At 45.6% G+C, this 24,078-nt stretch overlaps 1 protein-coding gene across 1 annotated transcript in view; it reads left to right on the forward strand.

The window, feature by feature from the left end:
- Positions 1-24,078, forward strand: part of bptf (bromodomain PHD finger transcription factor) — a 152,842-nt gene that overhangs the window by 64,393 nt on the left and 64,371 nt on the right. The window contains exons 11-16 of the mRNA XM_084329267.1: positions 3,611-3,892; positions 6,800-7,321; positions 9,981-11,547; positions 14,171-14,295; positions 16,949-17,077; positions 19,385-19,535. Coding sequence (XP_084185393.1) covers positions 3,611-3,892; positions 6,800-7,321; positions 9,981-11,547; positions 14,171-14,295; positions 16,949-17,077; positions 19,385-19,535 — 2,776 coding nt within the window. The remainder of the gene's footprint in view (positions 1-3,610; positions 3,893-6,799; positions 7,322-9,980; positions 11,548-14,170; positions 14,296-16,948; positions 17,078-19,384; positions 19,536-24,078) is intronic.

The raw sequence follows: 24,078 nt of genomic DNA on the forward strand, positions 1-24,078 counted from the left end.
TAAAATGTACTGGGTTAATTTATTGAAACCAAGTACTGTATGAAATACGGTAGTAAACAGTGCAATTACAGGTGGTCAAATAAAGTAAAATAGTGCAATCACAATACTGGTATAACAATAATAATAATAACTTCGTTTTATACCATTCTGAGGTAGGCTTTACTCTCTTGGTAAACATTAACACCATACCATTATATGGTATTTACTGCACAGCCAGGCCAGCATATAACAACAATAACAAAATATATTGCCTATGGTAAATCCGTTGAGGGAAATACCGTAATTCCTCTAATATACATGAAACCCGGCTTGTATTAGGAGGCCGGCTTATAATTGCTTAGCTCAACAGCGCACCCGGTCATTAATAGAGACCCGGTTTTTAATTGAATACCGGTTACTATTAGAGGAATTACGGTATTTCTACATCCCATAATAGGAATATTTCTGTTCCACGCTCATCGCCCAACGCTATGAGGAAGCTACGGTAAGATTCAACGTTATTTTTCAACTAGGGATGCCCCGATCACGTTTTTTGCCACCGATACCGATCACCGATCGTCGTGAGCCATATCGGCCGATACCGATCCGATACCGATTGTTTTTGATTAAAAAGAAATTAAAAATTATTTTATATAAAAAGTTTTTTTTTTTTTTTATTATAAAATATATATATTATATAATTAGACTTGTACTTGTATTATCTGCGAGACATCGCCACCACGCAACAAGTCAAAATGCTCGCTATCTGCAAACAGCTCCACTGTCTGTGTACTCTAGTAGCCTCCAGCTCCAAAAAGGATTCTCCGGCGCTGCAGCTGGACCCTATTGGTAACGTTACGGTTATTTGGTCATTTCACATTCAGCAAGCCCTCAGCTCCAATACGCATTGAATCAATGTTATAAGACATTGATATCAAGAGCTATCTATAGCTACTGCTAGCCGGCTAGATGACGTTAAGACAGAACTTTAGTTCAATGGGACATTTCGTTTTGAACAGAGAACTAACGTCAGCTAACGCAAGCTAACGCAAGCTAACGGAGATATCAACATGGACTACTAGACTTCCTGGGGCATTTGTTGATATCCGGAGCTATCAGTAGCTAGCCGGCTAAATACCGTTAGACAATGCCTACTAAAAGTGAATAGTTGACTGGGTCATTTTGTTTAAACAGTAACGATAGCTAGGTAGCTAACGTTAGCTCAGGTCGAATGCAGAGGAGCCGCCTCCTCTGTTTACAAACTACACGGGTGCGGGCGGGGCTAGGGAGCAGCGGCAGTTTGCAGGTCCTGTGCGTCTGAGACAGACAGCGAATGAGAAGTCCACTTGATCAGTTTCCGCGATCTGCGAATATGAGTCATTATCGGAATTCCCCGATCGCATATTTATACTGATTATCGGCCGATACCGATCGCTGGCCGATCGATCGGGGCATCCCTAGTGTTCGATACTAACTGCTCTAATGATCATATCACCCACACTAGATGAATCATATAACGTTGGCCACGGAATTATAAACGACCCCCCCCCCCCCATCCGGTCAACATCAAATGATCAGTAGTAACTTCTAGAAGCACGTCCATTTGACATTTTTTATCTTGCGCAGATTCCTATCAAACTGTATTTCATCATCAATATAATGCATTTGGGGCTATAAATCACGTTCTGGAGAAAGCTGCAGAAAACGATAAAAACATACTTATACTTTAGACCGTATTTTAGTATGAATATGTGAATGAAAAAGTATAACGTTGCTACACCCTGAATAATAGATATAGGACGTTGAATGGGCCATAGTAATGTCAATTTAGCAATACAATTTAAAAAGTTATAGCCCTGCAAAGAAGGGGAACTTCTCCATATTAAATAGGGCTGGCGGAGGATGGTAAATTATGAATTTAAGCCTGGCGATCAAAGTGTTAACTACATTACCTGCTGTAGGCCAAAGCAGAGGTACTGTAAAAGCACAGGTACAGTAGGTTACATGTTTGATTGATTAACTACATTACAACGTGCAAGCCAGCGCAGAGGTACAGTAGGTTACATGATTGATTGATTAACTACATTACAACGTTATTTCGCGTGATAACACAGCACAGCTGTCAGAAACTGCACATTGAGGGCGTTTGAATCACTGTACATCAGTGGAGGCTGCTGACCAAATTTTTAGGTGAAGCACAAATTCTTATATTATATTATATATTAAAATATATTTTTTAAACATCCCCAACGCTGCAACACCCCCATTCCTCCCAGGTGTCAGGCTCCTCATTCGCTTCCATTCATTTTGGGGACCATGTTTAAATATCGGAGATGAATGTTATTTCGATTGATATGAATAGCTAGTTACGTTTATATAGAGAGATGATAAATTAATTAAACGTAAAAAAAAGAAAGAAAAAAAAAAAGTAAGTGATTCAAACTTGTCACCAACTGACCATAGGCTCCACAGCAAGCTGACGAACGAGTTGAGCTAACCGTCGATGTTAAAACTGAGTGACGAATGTATAATTTACACTTGTGCCAATTGCCTACTTATTATTAAGCTAGGTATTGTGCGAGCGTTGCTTGATTAACCTGCGTGGTTATTATGTAGGGGGGATTACGAATGCATAATGCCGCGGCAACCTATTAATATTACCTATGCGACCTATGTGACACATTAAAGATGGCGGCTTTGTGTTTTTCTGGAGAGCGTTCCGCGAGGAGCAGCCTATTTCCGCGAGTGCCGCTCTGCCGCGCGCTGCAACGCGTAACACAGAGCGGCAGGCGGCGATAAGGGGCCGTGCTAGCGCGCGGTCACGTGGGCGTCGTGGCCAATCAGAGAAACGCTGAACGCAAGTTAGTTACCTTAAGTGTTCACGCTGCCCGGCTTGTGACAGGCAACATGAATGACCACAAGGTGGCGAGATACAATGTAAGGAGAGCAGTAATAGAGGCAAAAAGGCGCTACAGGGATAAAATTGAACTTCAATATGAACAGGCTGACTCTAGAGGTATGTGGCAGGGCCTCAGAACGATGACAGATTACAAAGGCACCTCCCTCAAGCTGAACAGTGACATCCAATTGGCAAATGATCTCAATACCTTCTATGCAAGGTTTGAGGCGGTGAATAACAACACCAGCCTACAAACCACTGCAATGGAGGGGGGGGGGGGGGGGGGGCACTGCCGCTGGAGTCTCAGTGTTCAGGATAACGGAACATGAGGTGAGGAGGACCTTTAAGAAAGTGAATATCAGGAAGGCAGCAGGACCGGACGGTATCCCTGGCCGCGTCCTAAAAGTCTGTGTAACAATAACAGTGTCTCTGAAAGCACTGGAGGATGAGGGTTGAGTACATTCACACACGGTTTCAATTATCAATAAAAAACAATTGAAATTAAATTATGAAAATTTGAAATAAAAAAAAGAATTTAGGACGTTTTCTTACCAGAATAACATTTTACAGTTTGCTTAAGCGCCACAATTATAATCAGAGAATATTATATCATATATGGTCCAAACTGTTTTCTTTCTGAATAATAGCTGTTCTTCATTTCTTTTTAAAACTTTATTTTTAGAATGAGTTTTGGGTTCATTGTCTGTTGACTGATTCACTGTCTGTTTGCAGCCAGTAAAATGGGCAAAGAGAACGCAGCCTCTGGCCCGAACAAGAGGAAAGCCTCGATGAAGACTGAGAAGGAGACTGGGAGCGCTAAAGAGCAGACTTCCGGCACCACATTGTCTCAGAGCACGTCCTCAGAGGAGGGACAGGCTGGGGACGCAACGGACGAGATCTCAGGGGAAGAGGAGAAGACAGAGGGAGATGAGGAGGAGGAGAAGAAGACGCATGAAATGATGGGGTTTGAAACCAACAATAACCCAACAGCTGATTCTGCCACTGAAGAGAAAGGTAGCTTCTTGTGATTTATTCACGTCCTTCTTTTCATTAGGATCTCTTGTTTTATTGTCTGTGTATAGTGGCTTTTCAACTAAATAATAGCCACCGCCCAAGTTAGAGCGGGTGGTTTCCTGACGCACAAATCCTCCACAATCCAGATAATAACCAGCAGAGATCCAGCGTTAACATTACAAAAAATTCTCTACAGTTTCCATATAAATCCAATATGACAAATCCAATAAAACAATATCTTTCGTTTGCGTGGTCTAGTGTGTGTGGTCAAAAACAGTTTCGCTTCCCGTCTAACTAGGACTCTCCCAGGTGAGCAGCATCTCATTGATTACTATATAGGCCCTCGACAGGTAAGTAGCGTTTCACTGATCAATAGAATTACCTAAAGAGGGAGCCAGAGCCATCCTGTGGTAAACATAAGATACCTAAGTATATAAATAGAAATAATATACACATACTTTCCACACATAAACCATAACTAAACTAAGGTAAGTATAATAATATAATACATTCATAATTTATGTCCTTAATTTCATATTTCACAGGTCAAATATGATTCACATACAGTTTCAGTCAAACTCGTACATAAGACACTTTCAGTAAGCGCTTATCCTCATCATTAGGGCACAAGTATCTTGTGTTTTATTATACACCAAAAAAGCTACAACAAATACAGGAGAAATACCCCTAGAGTCTGCAAGAGTATGGGGCAGAAGGTGACTCAGATCACACAGGGACGGGCAGGACTCTGCTGAGCCATTCACTGAAGGACATGGTCTTCGGAAATGTATAGATGGAGCAGTACTGTCTATCTGTATGTCATGTATGTCATATATGTTACGATGAATTGAAAATGGGGGACCCTGATGTAAACAAGACGAAAGTCTTTCTCTGGTCTGCATCCCCTTAACAATTGTATGTATTGAGCTGTACTGTACTGTACCCATTCTGCAATCTGTTAATAAAGTTTTCATTCATTCATTCATTCATTCATTCATTCATTCATTCATTCTCTAGAAGTAGAACCATAGAAAACAGCACTATGAGTCGGATGAATGCATCAGTGGAGGGCAGGGGGGGGAGCGGCAGACGGGGTTCGCACAAGGTCCTTAACAAATCCTGCGGCAAAAACGAGTTTACTCGTTATTGCCCGCCAATCTAATAACGCCAACAACGAGTTTACTCGTTTTTATGATCGTTATTTCCTTTATTCGCTATTGGCATTCATAATTCATCCAGGAAAGCTCCGGGATCCAGCTGGACTCTGTCTGATATTGCAATGCCTCAATACCGCGGCCTGGTGGATTTCGGGCGAGTTGCACTCCACTCTAAACCGGATGTGGCGCTCTGTGCATCGGGGAAAAAGTTCCGGCAGAGCTATCTTGTTACATGGATCCAGAGTCAGACAAACACCTCAAGTGCATTGGATCGCTTTCGAGACGCAAGAATCAATATGCTTTTGGCGTTTATTGCATCGTACAAAGGGAAAATGGATCTAGCAGATCTAAATCAAATAATTGGAATTTTTTTTCTCCAGACTCATCGGCCACAGGTAAGAGGAATCTAATGTTAATTCCAGCTCGATTGTGCATTTATTTCATTGCAATCCATCTGATCAACGTATGATGTTGTACTAAAGAAAGCCGTTACTGACAATCGAGGAATCATAAACCACCCCCCCCTTTCCTTCACGCATGATGGAGCATAATGTATACCGAGCATATGCATTTGAATTTTTTAATATAGCGTGTATAGGAACTAGGCTTGGGCGGTATGACGGTATTACGGTATACCAGGATATTTTGAAATCCCGCCGGTATGATTCTCAATACCGTGACGTCACAGACTGCTATTACACTGACACGGAGTTGATTGTAGTGCACAGCACGCGCCAGCAGAGGGTTACGTGGCTATCGTTCTGGGAGCTAACGTTAGTAGTACTAGGCCGGTGCGGGCTGGCTGGTGCGGGCTAACTGGCAGTGGCTATCGTTCTAGGAGCTAACGTTAGTAGTACTAGGCTGGTGCGGGCTAACTGGCAGTGGCTATCGTTATGGGAGCTAACGTTAGTAGTACTAGGCTGGTGCAGGCTAACTGGCTATCGTTCTGGCAGCTAACGTTAGTAGTACTAGGCTGGTGCGGGCTAACTGGCTATCGTTCTGGGAGCTAATGTTAGTAGTACTAGGCTGGTGCGGGCTAACTGGCTATCGTTCTGGGAGCTAACGTTAGTAGTACTAGGCTGGTGCAGCCTAACTGGCTATCGTTCCGTGATTTGTTTACTTGGTAACACGTTTGTTTACTTGGTAACACGGGTTGCTAAGGAATTTAGGTTCGAGGTTGAAGAAAGTGCACTTTTAGGTTGAAAGAACGGGCCTAATGTCAACGTGTTTCAATATAAGCGTTATGTATGGTGATAACGAGTATATTGTTTTTTTTTAACAAGGTGCTCAAAAATGTCTTGAAATTCAAATCAACCATTCACATTGAAAGTTTTGTTCATCCATGATCAAATTTTTCTGAATCCTACTTCTACTACCCCCCCTCCCCCATGCTGCTATGATGCCTGATTTTTCCCAAGAGAGAATCAAGAAAGAGGTTTATTTGTCACATACAGGGCATACAGTGAAATGCGGGTGGTCATGCCCGCATCGATTGTGCAAAATACAATAATAAAAATAGGCATAGAAAAAATTAAATAGGTAAGACACAAGATAAAAAAAAGAAAAAAAGAAAAATACATGCTAAGTTCCTGAGAAACTGGTTCCTATATACACTACTAACTATACAATATACAATTTACAATTTTAACTCAATGTATCTAAACTATGCTATACAGTGACTTTCTATTTTTTAAAGTGACATTTTGTTTTAAGGATCAGACATATCTTATCTTATACATTCTGTTTACAGCAAGTGCAATGGGCAAAGAGAGCGCAGCCTCCAGCCCCAACAAGAGGAAAGACTTGATGGAAACGGAGACGACGGGCACTAAGGATGAAGGCCGAGAGCAGACGTCCGGCACCACGTTGTCTCAGAGCTCGTCCTCAGAGGTGGGACTGGCTGGGGACGCAGCAGACCAGATCCCAGAGGAGGGACCGGCTGGGGACGCAGCAGACCAGATCCCAGAGGAGGGACCGGCTGGGGACGCAGCAGACCAGATCCCAGAGGAGGGACTGGCTGGGGACGCAGCAGACCAGATCCCAGAGGAGGGACCGGCTGGGGACGCAGCAGACCAGATCCCAGAGGAGGGACCGGCTGGGGACGCAGCGGACCAGATCCCGGGGTTGGGACCGGCTGGGGACACAGCGGACCAGATCCTAGAGGGCAAGAAAGACGAGGAGGAGGAGGAGGAGGAGGAGGATAAAACTTGTGAAATGATGGAGGTTGAACCCAACATTAGCCCAACAGCTGATTCTGCCACGGAAGAGAAAGGTAGCTTCTTGTGATTTATTGATGTCTTTCTTCAAATCTCTTTTTTATTGTCCGATTCATATACTGTACATTTTCAGTCAAACTCATACATAAAATTGGCGGTCAGGTGGCGTAGCGGAGATTGCGCTCGTCACCAATGCAGGAGATGCTGGGTTCAAGCCCAGCTCTCGGCGTTGCTACCAGCTTGGCTGGTCGTTCATACTAATACAATTGGCAGTATTAGGGGGTGGGAAGCTGGTGGGTGGGGATCGGACGTTGTGGACAGCGACTCCTACAGGTCAGGTCTCGGCGCTTGCTCAGCGGGGCAGGACTTGGTGGAGATAGCGTGCCCTCCCACGCGTTACACTCCACCAATGAGAGTCCTCGCTGCCAAGTGAAAAAAGCGTCACTGGCTTGACGGCGCACGTCTCGGAGGAAGCGTGCGTTCGACATCAGGACACCCTTGTACTGACTCGTGGGAGAACATGCGTACAACAACCAGGTAGGGGAGGGGGGGAATTGGCACAATGACTAAATTGGGACAGGGAGAAAATCAGAGAAAAATAGGAGAAAGAGAAGGTAAAAAAAATAAAACGTACATAATAATAATAATAATAATAATAATAATAATAATAATAATAATAATAATAATAATAATAATAATAATAATAATAGTAATAATAATAACTTTATTTATATAGCACCTTTCATACATGGATTGCAGCTCAGTGTTTCACAGCAAATGGCATAAGATTAACATAAAACATAAAATTAGCATACAGTTGACAGAATAAAAGAAATGCATAAAGTGCAGACATAAGAATAGGTATAAAAGACAATAAATGTAGTGCAATGTAGAAAGTGCAGACATAAGAATAGGCATAAAATAAATACAGTGTTGCTCGAAAGCATGTGAGCAACACTACTTGTAAAATAAGTACAATAAGCACAGTGTTGCTCGAAGGCATGTGAATCCTCCCCGGAACAGCCAGTCCCCCAAACACCCCACACATCCCCATCCAAGACACCCCCCCCCCCCCCCCCCTGATAAAGCATGTCATGACCGAAGGAAAACACAAACAGCCCGCGGGGCACATGAGACGACTTCAGTATAATGATCCAGTAATGGTCTTTTTATTCCTGTACTCGGAATAGTTCTCAATAGTTTCTATTATCTCTAGGGATGTACCGAATAGTTCGAAGCTTCAAAGCTTCGTTCATAATGTTGACATTCGAATTTTTTATTTAATTTTTTTTTTAAACTTTATTTTTTAGCGTTTATCGCTTTTCTGGTCAAGCATGACCGACAGAAACAGGTTGAAATGGGATGTAGAGCAGGGGAAGACATTCTGAGAAATGACGGCGGGTCCGGGAATCGAACTCGTGTCCCCCAGATCCGTGACGAGCACGGTTTTCCCCGACGCAGAAATAGCGCCGAGATATGCGGTGAGCTACGGGAGCTCCCCCGAATTTTTTATTTTTAATAAAAATAAATACATTTTTATATATATATATTCTGTTATGTATATTCATTCTGTTTAAGCCAATGGCGTTTTTCTTCACAGTTGCAGATAAAGATTAGACTACACTAATATTATGGTATTATACTATTATAGTATATGACTCGTCATAAAAATATCTGCATCCGCTTGGCACTTGGCGCTCCATCAAGGCGTCACCATCACTTTCGTACCAACCGTGCCCTTATCGTATTATTTATGTTGACGAAACTGATAGGGCTGACCGTCGAAGCTTTTTTTGGCAATCGAAGCTTCAGGGCCGAGCTTCGATTTTAATTCGAAGCTTCAATTTTTTTTTTTTTTTTTTAATCTTATGTTGTGGGACTTGTACATCACTTTGGTAAACGTTGTTGTTTTTAAATGTGCTCTATAAATAAAGTGGATTGGATTAATTAATTAAGTGGCCCCTTTCGTGACTGTGACGCAGCCAACAAGGTTTCACTCGGCTGCGCTGCCTGGGTGCAGTGGGGCTGCTCTCGCAGCCAACGACATGACATTACATAATTATGTTGCAACCTTCGTCTATCAAGCAAACAATTATATAAATATTTATATGTAGTTGATAGAGACAAAGGCAGAATTCGACTTAATTAAGCACGTTTTATTAAGACATATTTGTATATGGGTCGGGACACTTTAAAAAAGCAGCACAATGAATACAAATCTGTCCGACAGTCTTAAATAACAAACGGCATTGCTACGCTTCTTCGTCGACATGTCTGCTGCACATGTCCTTGTTGTTTTCAACACAGATAATCTCCACGTGCTTGTTGTAGAGAGGTGGAGTCGAGGCGCCGCTTACTTTCGCAAGATTTTGGAGGCAAAAAAAAACAAAAAATGTAATTTATTTTAAACTCAGATTTTTTTTTTGTTCGAAGCTTGTGCCATCGAACGAAGATTCGAAGCTTCAAAGTATTTAAGACAGCCCTAGAAACTGATGAGTTATATTCATTAAAGAAAGTTGATTTAATAATAATCGGATTTGGAAAAAGAAATTGGATTACGTCATAAAATATGACGACAGACATTCAAAGCTTCGTTCGAATACTTCAACAGAAGCTTCGAATGTTAAAAAATTACATTCGGTACAGCCCTAATTATCTCAGCATTTCTGTTCCTATTATCTGTTGATTCCTCTCTCCCATCTCTTTATCTCTCAGACAACGCTGACGAAAGGAGGAACCCCACATCGCCTGCTGGCCAGCCCGTGAAGGAGGAACCTATGGAAGGAGCGGAGGAGCCCAAGGAGGAGGACCCGGCATCCAGACCCTTCAACTACGACGTGGTGAACGTCAGCGAGGGCTTCCAGCTGAGGACCGCCTACAAGAAGAAGGTGAAGCCCTCCAAGCTGGACGGGCTTCTCGAGCGCCGGGTCAAACAGTTCACGCTGGACGAGAAGCAGAGGCTGGAGAAGCTCAAGCTCCAGTCCAAGCTCGCCGGCTCGAGGCCCGCCCCTTCGGCGGTGAAGAGCGAGAGCTCTGCGGTGGAGGAGGAGGAGAGGCAGGCGGGACCGGCGGCCAGAGACTGGCCGGTCAAAAAGCTGGACTTTGACGAGGAGCAAAGTCGGACCTCGGGAGAGACGGATAATCTGGACGTCAGATTGGGTTCCGTGGAATCCACGGGCACGCGGACAGAGGGTAGCGGGGGGGAGGTCTCGCCCCATAAAGAGCTGAACGGAGGTTCCCAAACAAACGTAGACTTCGGTAGTAAAATGCGCTCGGCAGCATCGGACGCGGTAGTAAGTACGGACAAACCTCCGAAAGCGGAGGTGACGCGGACGGCGGAGAACGGTAAGAAGCGCGGGTACGAGGAGACGGAGGAGGACGGGGGACAGCGTCTGGACGGCGTGGAGGTGGATCAGAGCAACAACACCTGCCCAGTGCAGGTGAACGGGAAAGACTCGAAGGTCGACTCTGACCCGGCGGGACAAGCGGCTCTCCAGAAGGAGCCTGTGAAGTCTCTGATGAACGGGAGCCTCTCCCAAGGCGCCATGTCCGACTCGGACCACGCACCCCCCATAAAAGTCCCCCGGTTAGAAAACCACGTGGTGGAGAAGGGAGACTCGACGGGGGGCAGCGGCATCGCCACGGCCACAAATAAGAACCAGGAAGTGCCCATGGAGACCGGGGAGATTGCATCCGGTAAGCTTCCATCCTCCGGCCTTCGCAATGACACCACAGAGAACAGCAGCGGTAGCGGTGGAGGTCTGAAGTCTGTCACTCGGTTGACGACCACCACCACCACAGTGTCCACAGAGTCTCGGACGGTGCAGGAGGTGTCCGGTAATAAGCCGGGCGCGGTGTCTACCGCCGAGAACAGTGCGGTCGCCACCCTCGCAACCGCCACCAAAAAAACCAGGGCCGTCATCTCCCGGAAGACCAAGACGGTCATCACGGCGACGGTCGCGGACACCAAGACGGGCCCCTGCGGTTCGTCTCTGACCGCCGCCATGACGCTCAGCAAGCAGTATTCCACCAGTTACCAGGTGAAGCTGCTCCGGTTCTCCAAGTCCAAGAAGGCGCGCTCCGGCACGGCGCTGCCCTCCTACCGTAAGTTCGTCACCAAGAGCAGCAAGAAGAGCATCTTCGTCCTGCCCAACGACGACCTGAAGAAGCTGGCGAGGAGGGGCGGCATCCGGGAGGTGCCCATCTTCAACTACAACGCCAAGCCGGCCCTGGACATATGGCCCTACCCGTCTCCCAGGCCCACCTTCGGCATCACGTGGAGGTTGGTGGTGTGAAGTGGTTTGTGGTGACGATTTGACCCTCGTGATCATTTGTGAATTGAGAATAATAATAATATTTTTTTTTATCCACTTTCTCTCCTCCTATTTTCTTTTTTGATCCACTTTTTCTCCCCATTCTATTTTTCTCTCATCCCAATTTCCCATATCCAATTCTTCCCTCCCCTGTCTTGAACGTTGCTAGACTATGCCGCCCACTGGTCGGTTGTAGTGAGGACCGAAGCCTTGCATCACGTGTCCCCTCCGGTACACGAGGAGGCAGCCTGTCGCATCTTTTCACCGCAGCAGCTCGAACTCTCAGTGGCGAGGAGTAACGCGTGGGAGGCTCACGCTGCCCCCGTCACTTCCTGCTTCCGTCGCACTGGCGTCACCAAACCGACCTGTAGGAGTCGCTGTCCACAACGTCCGATCCCCACCCACCGGCTTTCCCACCCCTAATACTGCCAATTGTGTTAGTATGAACGACCGGCCAGCCGGTAGCAACGCCGAGAGCTGGGCTCGAACCCAGCGTCTCCTGCGTTAGAGGAGATCACGCTGTTCAGGTGAAAAGATGCGACAGCTGCCTCCTCGTGTACCGGAGGGGACACGTGATGCACGGCTTGGTCCTCACTGCAGCCGACCAGTGGGAGGCATAGTCTAGCAACGTTCGAGACAGGGGAGGGGAGAATTGAAGGGAGAATTGGCGAGGTTAAATTGGGATTCGGCTTCTCTAATTACCTGAAATTATTCCGTTTTTTGGGGGGGGGGGGGGAACCCTGCATATATCGGTATCGGTTGATATCAGTATCGGAAATTAAGAGTTGGACAATAGCGGTATATGGTATCGGTAAAAAAGCCAATATCGAACATCCCTAATTATAATATGTACAGTGATACAGGTGTAAAGACAGTATGGTAAGTAAGTCATACTGGCCAGCAGCGTAACTAGTAGAGTACGATAGAATAACATAATACTGAGATAACGTATTTTATAACCGATAGAGCATACAGGCCCTCATCTGCACCTTGTTTACACTGTTTATTTTTCTCACGTTTTTATATTCAGTTTAAATTAACACTTTGACTGCCGGGAAACGCTTTACAGCGTCATTCCCGGCCATGCTCAAGTTGCCGAAGGACGCTGTACAGCGTCTTTAATATCAATATTTCAAAAATCTGCGATCGGATTCATATTTCCCCTCCGCTGGCCTGAGATCCACCAGGAGGACCCACTGAGCTCTCTGGCGGTTCAGGAGCGCCATCTGGTGGCCGATCGGTGCAATCGCCAAACAGGAAGTGCTATGGAGGTTGTGCTGGTCGGCCATATTACTTCCGGGCACTCGGTTTGGCTGCCGGCACTCGCTCGTCACAATATAATAGCGATCCATTGCCAATAACTCGATAAACAACATGATTTGGACGTATATAGTATTATACAAGCTGGAAATGGTTCATCAGGATAAACATCCCATAATCGAAAACGGTCTACACCACGCTGATCGTCCAACGGCGCGAGGAAGATCCGGTGAGATTCAGCGTTATTTTTTAACGTGTTCCATATAAACTGTTATGATGAACATATGACCCACTCTGGATGAATCATCTAACGCTGCCCACGGAATTATAAACGATCCCCCGCCCATCCGGTCATCATTAGATCATACGTAGATCATTCTAGAAGTACGTCCAATTGAAATTTTTTATATCGCCCCGATTGCCATCAAACTGTATTTCATCATCAATATAATGCATTTGGGGCTATAGATCACGTTCTGGAGAAAGCTGCAGAAAGAGATGAAAACATACTTATACATTAGACCATACTTTACTATGAATATGTGAATGAAAAAGTTTAACGTTGCTACACAATGAACAATATATATAGGACTTTGAATGGGCCCTAATAATGGCAATGTAGCAATAGAATTTAAAAAGTTATAGCCATGCAAAGAAGGGGTACTTCTCCATAGACAAATAGAGCCGGCAACCTATGGTATATAATGAATTTAACCCATGGCACCCATAGTGTTAAGTTAAGTTTATTGCCTATATTCATGTTTTTCTTCTATTACCCTGCCCATACCTGTACCTCCCATCCCCCCTCCTCCATGCTGCTATGACGCCCTAAATTTCCCCAAGGGGATCAATAAATAATATCTTATCTTATCCCTATGAAATGTAACTCCTACCCCATTAAAGGAACATGCCAACATTTGGGGAAATTAGCTTATCGTCTTCTCCAGAGAGACAAGAAGATAGATACCAGTTTCCTCTCTGTGCGTTCAGTAGAAAGCTATCTGGCTGCATGTTAGCTTAGCACAATGAATGGAAGCGGACATTAACGGTTAGCTTTCGGGAGAGGTGTTAGTTGGACAATGCCTAGGCTAACCGGTCATGTCCGCTTCCAATCATTGTGCTAAGCTAGGCTAACATGCAGCCAGATAGCTCTCTACCGAACGCACACAGAGAGGAAACTGGTATCTATCTTCTTGTCTCTCTGGAGAAGACGCTAAGCTAATTTCCCCAAATGTTGGCGTGTTCCTTTTAAGATGTTCAGTGTTTTGCTGAATATCAGTATAGTTGTTCCTTCCATCGTTCTGGTATCTAAGTGTGGCGTGTCTCTTCCAGGTACCGTCTTCAGACCGTGAGGTCCCTGGCCGGGGTCAGTCTGATGCTGAGGCTCCTGTGGGCGTGTCTGAGGTGGGACGACATGGCTGTCAAGCCCTCCGCTGCTGTGGGGACAACTCGTAAAGGTGAGAGGCCACTGGGCCGTCCATCCTTCTCCCTCCTTGCCGTCTGTGCCTGTCTGTGTTGAAAAGTAGTTGAGTTGTGCTGAGTTGTAAGTAGAAGTAGAAACTTTATTGTCATTTGCACAACACAGTACAATCGAATTTGTTCATGCAGCACCTAAAAAAGTATACCTACTGTACATACACACACAACACATCCATGTACCCACACTAGGCCTGTCCCCGACTAAGGATTTGTATAGTTGACTTTGATTGGCCTAAATTTAAGGAGTCGACTGAAGGCTTCTTGTCCTCTGCGAAAGCATGCAATTGGTCCACTGATGGATACATCTTGATATTTGTCTAGTCTAGTGTGTTCATTAGACGAGTGAAATCCTCTTTCAGTGCCTCTGTGCCTGTTTTCTTAGGCAGTTAGCCTCGCTGGTATGCGCGCCATTAGTGTTAGCCACGCTTCTAGGCCTCTTTGCTTTTGGAAAGAATGATACAAAAATAAATATATATATATTATTATAATTTTTTTATCTTTTCCCCCCTCCTTTTCCCTCCGTTTTTCTCCCATCCCAATGTTAGTCGTTATGCCAATTCCCAATCCCATTCCTGGTCGCTGCACACCTACCCCCTACGGTCGGTCTGGGAGAGTGGAGGCTATTATGCTTCCTCCGACACATGTGTAGCCAGCCCACCGCTTCTTTTCACCTGGCAGCGCGGACTCTCACACTACCCCCCTTAGATCCTTTCCTCGCTGAGCAGGCGCCCCGACCGAGCTGTAGGAGTCGCTGTTTACAACGACCAGGACCCACCCACCAGCTTTCCCACCCCTAACACTGCCAATTGTGTTAGTGTGAACGACCAGCCAAGATGGTAGCAATGCCGAGAGCTGGGCTCGAACCCAGCATCTCCTGCACTAGTGGCGAGCGCCTTGCCCACTGCGCCACTTAGCCGCCCTTATATATATATATTATTATTTAAAAAAAAGTTTGCATTCGACTAAGGTTGGCAGTCGACTACGGCTCCTTTCGATCGATTAGTCGACTATTGAACTAGTCGGGGTCAGCCCTGAACCATACACACACTATCGTACAGTACATACATTACCCATACTCACTACCACACCACACATGTACCTACACATACCCTCTGGTACACATGCACTTATTCACAAGTATATCCAAAATAAATACCAAAATACAGTTTTAAAGATTTATTTTTTTGGCGTTTTATTGCTTTATTGCTACTGGGCAGTCCAGTAGGGAGTCGAACCCGGGTCGCCTGTAGCTGTTCCGCAACCGTTCCTATTTCCGGGGTAGGCCTGATTGGCCCCGACAGGCACGTGACCCGCCGCGGCCACGCCCCGTGGCAGCCCCGCGACGCGGCAACGAGGCTGCTGTGGTTCACCGGCGCTTTCCGCCTTCAACGCCGCCCGCAGCATTAGGAAGGAGTTCGCGGCGCCTTTCACATCGCAGTCATCAGTCATAATAATATCATCAGTCATCTCTAATAATATTAATCACTGTTCAATGTACTAATATACAATACGGCTCACTTTTCCCACTTCAATGACAGAGCCGCTGTTTAATAATATTGTCGCGGCGGAGCTCCGTCGCGGCAGCATTATGTAGCAGTAATCCCCCCTTTTTTACAATCGACAAACTAGCTCAATTGGTAACGCTGCTTGGCTGTGGATCCTATGGTCCTAAGTTCGATTCCCTTAAGTTTTTTTTTTTTTTTTTAAACGTGCATTGCACTATAGCGTATTGTATATTGTATATTGTATGGTACAATTTACAGTAAGGTGTATGCGTTGCAGTGCAAATGCTTCTTACTGTTGCGCTCCAGAGACCGTTACTGTACCATACAATATACAATACGCTATAGTGCAATGCACGTTAAAAAAAAAAAAAAAAAAAACTTAAGGGAATCGAACTTAGGACCATAGGATCCACAGCCAAGCAGCATTACCAATTGAGCTAGTTTGTCGATTGTAAAAAAGGGGGGATTACTGATACATAATGCTGCCGCGACGGAGCTCCGCCGCGACAATATTATTAAACAGCGGCTCTGTCATTGAAGTGGGAAAAGTGAGCCGTATTGTATATTAGTACATTGAACAGTGATTAATATTATTAGAGATGACTGATGATATTATTATGACTGATGACTGCGATGTGAAAGGCGCCGCGAACTCCTTCCTAATGCTGCGGGCGGTGTTGAAGGCGGAAAGCGCCTGTGAACCACAGCAGCCTCGTTGCCGCGTCGCAGGGCTGCCACGGGGCGTGGCCGCGGCGGGTCACGTGCCTGTCGGGGCCAATCAGGCCTACATCGGAAATAGGAACGGTTGCGGAACAGCTACAGGCACCCGGGTCGGCCGTGTCGCGGCTGAGCGCGCTATGTGGTTCGCCACTGGGGCGCCCCTCAAAATACAGTTTACGTTGAAACAAGTACAAAATTTAAACAGCATTGCAAAACATCGTACAGTAGAGAAAAAGATATTGCACATTGGCGGAATATATCAAATATAAAAGTTGCCAATCCAGCGTGTTTGTGTGGACGCTTTGTTTGAATCGTATGACCGCGAGCACTCAGTCAGCAGAGACCATTAGATCTGTGTTTTTAATACTTCAAATATACTGAGATGTGGAGCCGGTCTCGTCCACAGAAACCACAGAGACGGACGTCATCACCACGGAGATCATCAAACGGAGAGACGTGGGTCCGTATGGTATCCGCTCCGAGTACTGCATCAGGAAGATCATTTGTCCCCTTGGCAACAGAGACACTCCTAAAGGTAACGCTCCGAGTACTGCATCAGGAAGATCATCTGTCCCCTTGGCAACAGAGACACTCCTAGGGCTGTACCGAATCATGTAATTTTTTAACATTTGAAGCTTCGATTGAAGTATTCGAACGAAGCTTCGAATGTCTATTTATGACGAACCAGAGGTTATCATATAAAGGGAGTCGACACACGTGATAACAATTTAACAAAGAATTTATTTAATCCTATCTAAACAAATAATCGAATTAAACAACAAATGTGCATAACAGAATGGACAGAGGATGCCAAGTTGGTTCACTTGGTGGCTGATACAACCTGTCCTGTTTGATGGGGAAAGCAGATGGGACAAGCAGACAGAAGGGTTAGACAGGGAAACATATATACTGTGTGTGCAGGCAGCTCTCTGCACTGCACAGGTGATTCGAATTGGGGTAACGACCTACCCACTCCACCCTGCTCTTTGAGTCAGAAGACTCCCCATTTGCAGGTAGAGTGGGGGTCGTCACACTATTAAAAAAAAAATATTACAAAAAAAAATATATATATACTTTTTTTTTTTTTTTTTTTTATATACTGAATCCTCAATTTGAATAAAGTGATTAATCTAATTAAATTAGACTTTTTCTTTTATTAAATCATCTTTCTTTAATGAATATAACTCATCAGTTTCGTCAACATAAATAATCCAATAAGGGCACGGTTGGTATGAAAGTGATGGTGACGTCTTATAGTATAATATTATAATATTAGTGTAGCCTAATCTTTAACTGCAACTGTGAAGAAAACCCCCATTGGTTTAAACAGATTGAATAGACACAACAAAAAAAAGATTAAAAATACCTTCTCCTATTTGTACCTGGGTAATTTACCTGAGGAATTGGTAGGAGGAGACAGATATTTGATAAAAAAAAAAATTAGCAGCAAGTAAGAAAGCGATCACGCGTCTCTGGTATCAACAAGAACCTCCAACAAAAGAAAAATGGTTGGCCATTATAGGTGAAATATACACAATGGAAAGACTTACTTTTATTCTCAGATTACAGGAAGAGAAAGGTTTGAAGTACTGGGAGAAATGGGACTTTTATATGTTAATTACGACAACCAGTGGATGATGTATAGTTGTAAAGAATATTCACCATACCTATAGGGAAAGTAAGAGAATTGAGAACTCAGCATGTGAAAAGTATATTTAGTATATTAGTGACACTAATGATGCAGCCCGGGATTGTGTTTTTGTTATGTCTTGTTGTTTGTGATTGTTTGCTTATTGTGAAAAACAATAAAAAGAAACATTATGATCGAGGCTTCTAAGCCCTCGGTACAGCCCTAGACACTCCTAAAGGTGACACAGGGCGGCAGATTCTGAGGACATTAGGGCTGTCCTCCACTAAAGACACTATTAGTCGACTAATAATCATAGAATTTGCAGACTAATCAATGAGTTGATTTCATCGTCCTCTCTCTCATGTAATGTCTTTATTTGACCCCCCCTGGAGCAGAGACCCCCACTCCTCCGTCCTCTCTCTCATGTAATGTCTTTATTTGACCCCCCCTGGAGCAGAGACCCCCACTCCTCCGTCCTCTCTCTCTCATGTAATGTCTTTATTTGACCCCCCCTGGAGCAGAGACCCCCACTCCTCCGTCCTCTCTCTCATATAGTGTCTTTCTTTGACCCCCCCTGGAGCAGAGACCCCCACTCCTCCGTCCTTTCTCTCTCATGTAATGTCTTTCTTTGACCCCCCCCTGGAGCAGAGACCCCCACTCCTCCGTCCTCTCTCTCTCATGTAATGTCTTTATTTGACCCCCCCTGGAGCAGAGACCCCCACTCCTCCGTCCTCTCTCTCATATAGTGTCTTTATTTGACCCTCCCTGGAGCAGAGACCCCCACTCCTCCGTCCTCTCTCTCATGTAATGTCTTTATTTGACCCTCCCTGGAGCAGAGACCCCCACTCCTCCGTCCTCTCTCTCTCATGTAATGTCTTTATTTGACCCCCCCTGGAGCAGAGACCCCCACTCCTCCGTCCTCTCTCTCATGTAATGTCTTTATTTGACCCTCCCTGGAGCAGAGACCCCCACTCCTCCGTCCTCTCTCTCATGTAATGTCTTTATTTGACCCTCCCTGGAGCAGAGACCCCCACTCCTCCGTCCTCTCTCTCATGTAATGTCTTTATTTGACCCTCCCTGGAGCAGAGACCCCCACTCCTCCGTCCTCTCTCTCTCATGTAATGTCTTTATTTGACCCTCCCTGGAGCAGAGACCCCCACTCCTCCGTCCTCTCTCTCATGTAATGTCTTTCTTTGACCCTCCCTGGAGCAGAGACCCCCACCCCCCAGAGGAAAGGCCTGCGCTCCAGCGCCTTGAGGCCCAAGAAGAAGGAGCCGGCTAAACACACTGGACCCATCGCCCTGGAGTCCTGGGTGACAGAGGAGGAGCTGGACCTGTGGGAGATCAGAGCCTTTGCAGAAAGGTGAGCGGATCCCTGGATCCTCCTCTGGCCTCATACAGACATGTAGAAGAAGAGAGATCCACCCTGGATCCTCCTCTGGCCTCATACAGACATGTAGAAGAAGAGAGATCCACCCTGGATCCTCCTCTGGCCTCATACACACATGTAGAAGAAGAGAGATCCACCCTGGATCCTCCTCTGGCCTCATAGACATGTAGAAGAAGAGAGATCCACCCTGGATCCTCCTCTGGCCTCATACAGACATGTAGAAGAAGAGAGATCCACCCTGGATCCTCCTCTGGCCTCATACAGACATGTAGAAGAAGAGAGATCTACCCTGGATCCTCCTCTGGCCTCATATTTTTAATTTTTATTTTAATTTTTTATTTTAAATGTTATTTTATTTAGTCTTTACAGGGCTTTTCCCCAGGAGTTTCAAACAAGGTCGGTGGTGCTGATTGGCTGAACTAGGGGGGGGGGGGTGGAACAATACCCCCCCCCCCCCAAAAGAAATGGGTAGAAGCTGGAAAACACCACGGATCCATTTATTATTATTTATTTATAAAGATTCTTTGAGAGAGATCCGGGTAAACCGTGTGCCAAAAGAAAAGCTCTCCAGAATTCCATTTCCTCGTCCACAGCCATTAATTCGAAATGTTTTTCACTTCTGGTTTTCGCTCGTCAACTTTCACCTAGATCCCGTATTTGCACCCCCCCCCCCATGTGGGGTATCATTGGAAAGCTACACTCATTGCCTACAACGCTGACCAATCATTATTGCCAGCAGTTCTGGAGCCTCCGGAGTCCGGGGTGGTCATCTGAAAAAGTTGCTTGCCTGACATATCGTCAAGTAACTCAAGAACCGAGGCACGGATTTGGTCGAACGGCAACAAATATATCTTTAATTCTGTAATTTATATGTTCGGTGAAAAATGCAGCCGTGAGCTGCTAGACGCTCGCAAAGTGCCGTGACTTTGTTCGTTCCGCCCACGGGCACGCCGGGTCGTATACGCCCGGTGCATGTTAAGAGGTAAAGACTGCAAGATCTTAAGCTATAGGCATTGGTGGATATTTAGGCCATGGTTACACTGCGGTTTTTGTTTTTGTTTTTGTTGCTGAATGATTACGTTTGCATGTCCAAGTTAAAAAGAAACGCCGTTTTTGGCAGGAAAACGCGTTCCCCTAGCCGCCTAGCGGGAACGCTCAAAAGGTGTTTTCGTTTTGGAAACTCTGCGAAACTCGCCGACAATGGTGCCATGTAATCTGCGCGAGCCGGATACGGAGCCGTTCTGCCCAATGCCCATGCGCAGTAGAGACCTGCATGGTTATTTCCAGTGTTTACAGCAGAGCTGTCCCAAGTAGCTGCGGCTACCATGTGTTGTCAAGTTATTGTTATAAGGAGCCTAGTCCAAGCTACAACAGTCTGCATTCCCTTAACAATTGTTTGTATTGAGCCGTATTGTATTGTACCCATTCTGCAATCTGTTAAATAAAGTTTACATCCATTCATTCTGCTAGCATTAAAGTTACCAAGCTGCTAGCCACAATGCTATATGCTATACTCTCATAATAGCATATCCAATCACGTTAGCACGTAAGCTAACACACTTCGCTGCTAGCCACTATGCTATACTGTTATACTGGTATATCCCAATCACGTTAGCACGTAAGCTAACAAGATCTGCGACGATCTTTTTGTGAGACTAAACTCCGCTCTTGGTGGTCAATTGTGTTGATGTTAGTTTTGTTTCATCAACAAATCATCAACAAATGAGGCAGAGAGGCTGCGGTCTCGACTCCCGGAGAGTCAGCATTGCCTTGGCTCGGGCTGATCGCTATACTAACTCGTTTGGCTGAGTTAGGGGGAGGGGAGCCGTGGGTGGGTCCTGGGCGTTGTGGACAGCAACCCCTACAGTTCGGTCGGGGCACCTGCTCAGCAAGGGTAGGATCTGGAGAGAGGTAGTGCGACCTTCCACACGTTACACTCTCCCGGTGAGAATCTGCGCGGCCAGGCTGGCTGCCGGCTGGCTGCACATGCGTCGGAGGAAAGCATGTGACAGTCAGTCTCCGGCCTCTCGGACCAACAGTAGGGGAAAGTGCGCAACAACCAGGAAGGGGGTTGGGAATTGGCATAACGACTAACGGTGGGATGGGAGAAAAATCGGAAAAAAAGGAGGGGGAAAAGATAATAAAAAAAAAATTAGGCAGAACACACAGTGAATGTATTTGTTTTTGTTTATTGCACTTTATTTCTTGCTGAAAAATAAATGCTATGTGGCTAAATGGCTCATGCGAGGTATAAAGATGGTGGCTTTTGAGATTTTGAGCAGGTCGTGGAGTGTCTCATTCAACCTTTCTGATTGGTTGAAAATGGCCTTCATGTTTGAACTATATCGCCGCCTACTGCTTTGGCATTGTACTACATGTATATAGTAGACGAGACAAAACGACATCTAACTTAAAGGAAAACTCCAACATTTTGGGAAATTAGCTTATTTAACATCTTCCCTGGAGTTAGACAAGAAGATACATACCTTTTTTGTCTCTGTGCGTGCATTTAGCTTAGGGAACAGTCGCTCCGTTAGCATAGCTTAGCTTCATCACTGGAAGTGAGGCGGGGCCGTAGCCTTACAGTGTATAGTTTGATTGATTGATTGAAAAGTTTATTAACAGATTGCAGAATACACTCCAAATACAACTCCAAAACGTTCATGTAAACATGTTGTGACCTGTGTATTCACCACGTGGAGAAATAAAAAAATAATTGAATTAGACAATTACGTTTTATAAGCAAATATACTTGGAACTATTTTTTTGCCCAACCACTCCTCTCTGAGCGCAGCCAGTGATTTCAACGTGTCGTCGTGATTGTTGACATTCTCATTCATTCAAATGATTCGAACCGATTGAAGTTTATGGATACCATGACTTGAAATCCTCTTACCTTGACGATTAAAAGCCTCCCCAATTTAGAAAACAGTAATCCAATGGCTGGTATTGTTATACCGGACGCTCTGAGCTAACCGGAGCTAACATAGATCAGGATGGTAAAGCATATATAATGACTTCCTTTCTGAGGTTGTCAAAATAAAAGTGCGACGTTTATAGCAGCGGAAAATGTTTATTTTGTACATTATCTAACGTTACAACTAACCTAAAGTTAGTTTAGGTTCGTGTTAACGTTAGATAATGTACAAAATAAATGTTTTCCGCTGCTATGAACGTCGCACTTTTATTTTGACAATTGTGCATGACAGTAAGGTTAGTTAGGGTTAGATATATATATATATTTTTTTTTTATATAAATGTCATAATGGTTGAAGAAGTGCGTCTATAGTCGACGGTGAAAGATTGGACGGGTTTCGGCTGTCCTAACTGGGGTGGGTAGTTCATTCCACCATTGTGGGGCAAGGACTGAGAATAGGCGACTTCGCTTTGATGACCCTGCCGGAGGTTGGATAGGAGTGAGTCTGAGGCGGCCAGAAGATGCAGAACGTATGGGGCATGAGGGTGTGTAGTTATACCATTGACCGGAGGTAGGCGGGAGCGGTTCCCTTTGCCGCACGGTATGCTAGGTCGAGGGCCTAGAAGCGGATACGTGCAGCAATGGGGAGCCAGTGCAGGTCCCTAAGAAGTGGGGTGACATGGGCCGACCTCGGTAGGTTTGAAATCAGGCGGGCCGCTGCGTTCTGAATGAGTTGAAGAGGCTTGGTGGCAGTGGCCAGGAGGGCAGCGAGCAGTGCGTTGCAGTAGTCGAGGCGGGAGATGACTGTTGATTGGACGAGGAGTTTGGTGGCTTCTTTTGTCAGGAAGGGGCGGATCCTTCTGACGTTGCTCAGGAGGAATCTGCCGGTTCTGGTTGTCGCTGCGATGTGAGCAGAGAAGTTCAACTGGTCGTCGAGGACAACACCAAGGTTCTTGGCGGTCGGGACGCGGTCACAGCTGCATTCTCGACTGTGATGGAAAGGTCGGTCAGGGGGGAGGATTTGGCCGGCAGGTGGAGCAATTCTGTTTTGCTTCGGTTCAGTTTGAGGTGGTTGGTCATCATCCAGGCGGAGATCCGCTCAGAGACGTGGATATCTGAGGGAGGGAAGGAGAGGAAGAGTTGAGTATCATCTGCATAACAATGATACGAGAAGCCATGAGACGTGATAATGTTACCCAGTGATTTAGTGTAGAGGGAGAAGAGAAGGGGTCCTAGGACCGAGCCCTGGGGGACACTTGTCCGCAGGGGGCCGACAGGGTCCCTCTCCATGACACTTGGTAGGAGTGGCCATTGAGGTATGATGTCAGCCATGTCAGCCATGTCAGCGCAGAGCCAGCCACTCCCATTCCTGTGAGGGCCGCAAGGACGATCTGATGGTTGACTGTGTCGAAGGCTGCAGATAGATCTAGGAGAATCAGGACAGAGGAGAGACCTTTCGCTTTTGCTAAGTGAAGTGCCTCTGTGACCGCAATGAGGGCCGTTTCTATGGAGTGGCCAGTCCGGAAGCCAGACTGATTAGGGTCTAGGAGGTCATTCTGTAAGAGATAAGCAGTAAGTTGGTTGGATACAGCACGTTCA

Source organism: Notolepis coatsorum (genome assembly GCF_963971535.1).
Source record: "Notolepis coatsorum genome assembly, chromosome: 14".
Classification (NCBI taxonomy): domain Eukaryota; kingdom Metazoa; phylum Chordata; class Actinopteri; order Aulopiformes; family Paralepididae; genus Notolepis; species Notolepis coatsorum.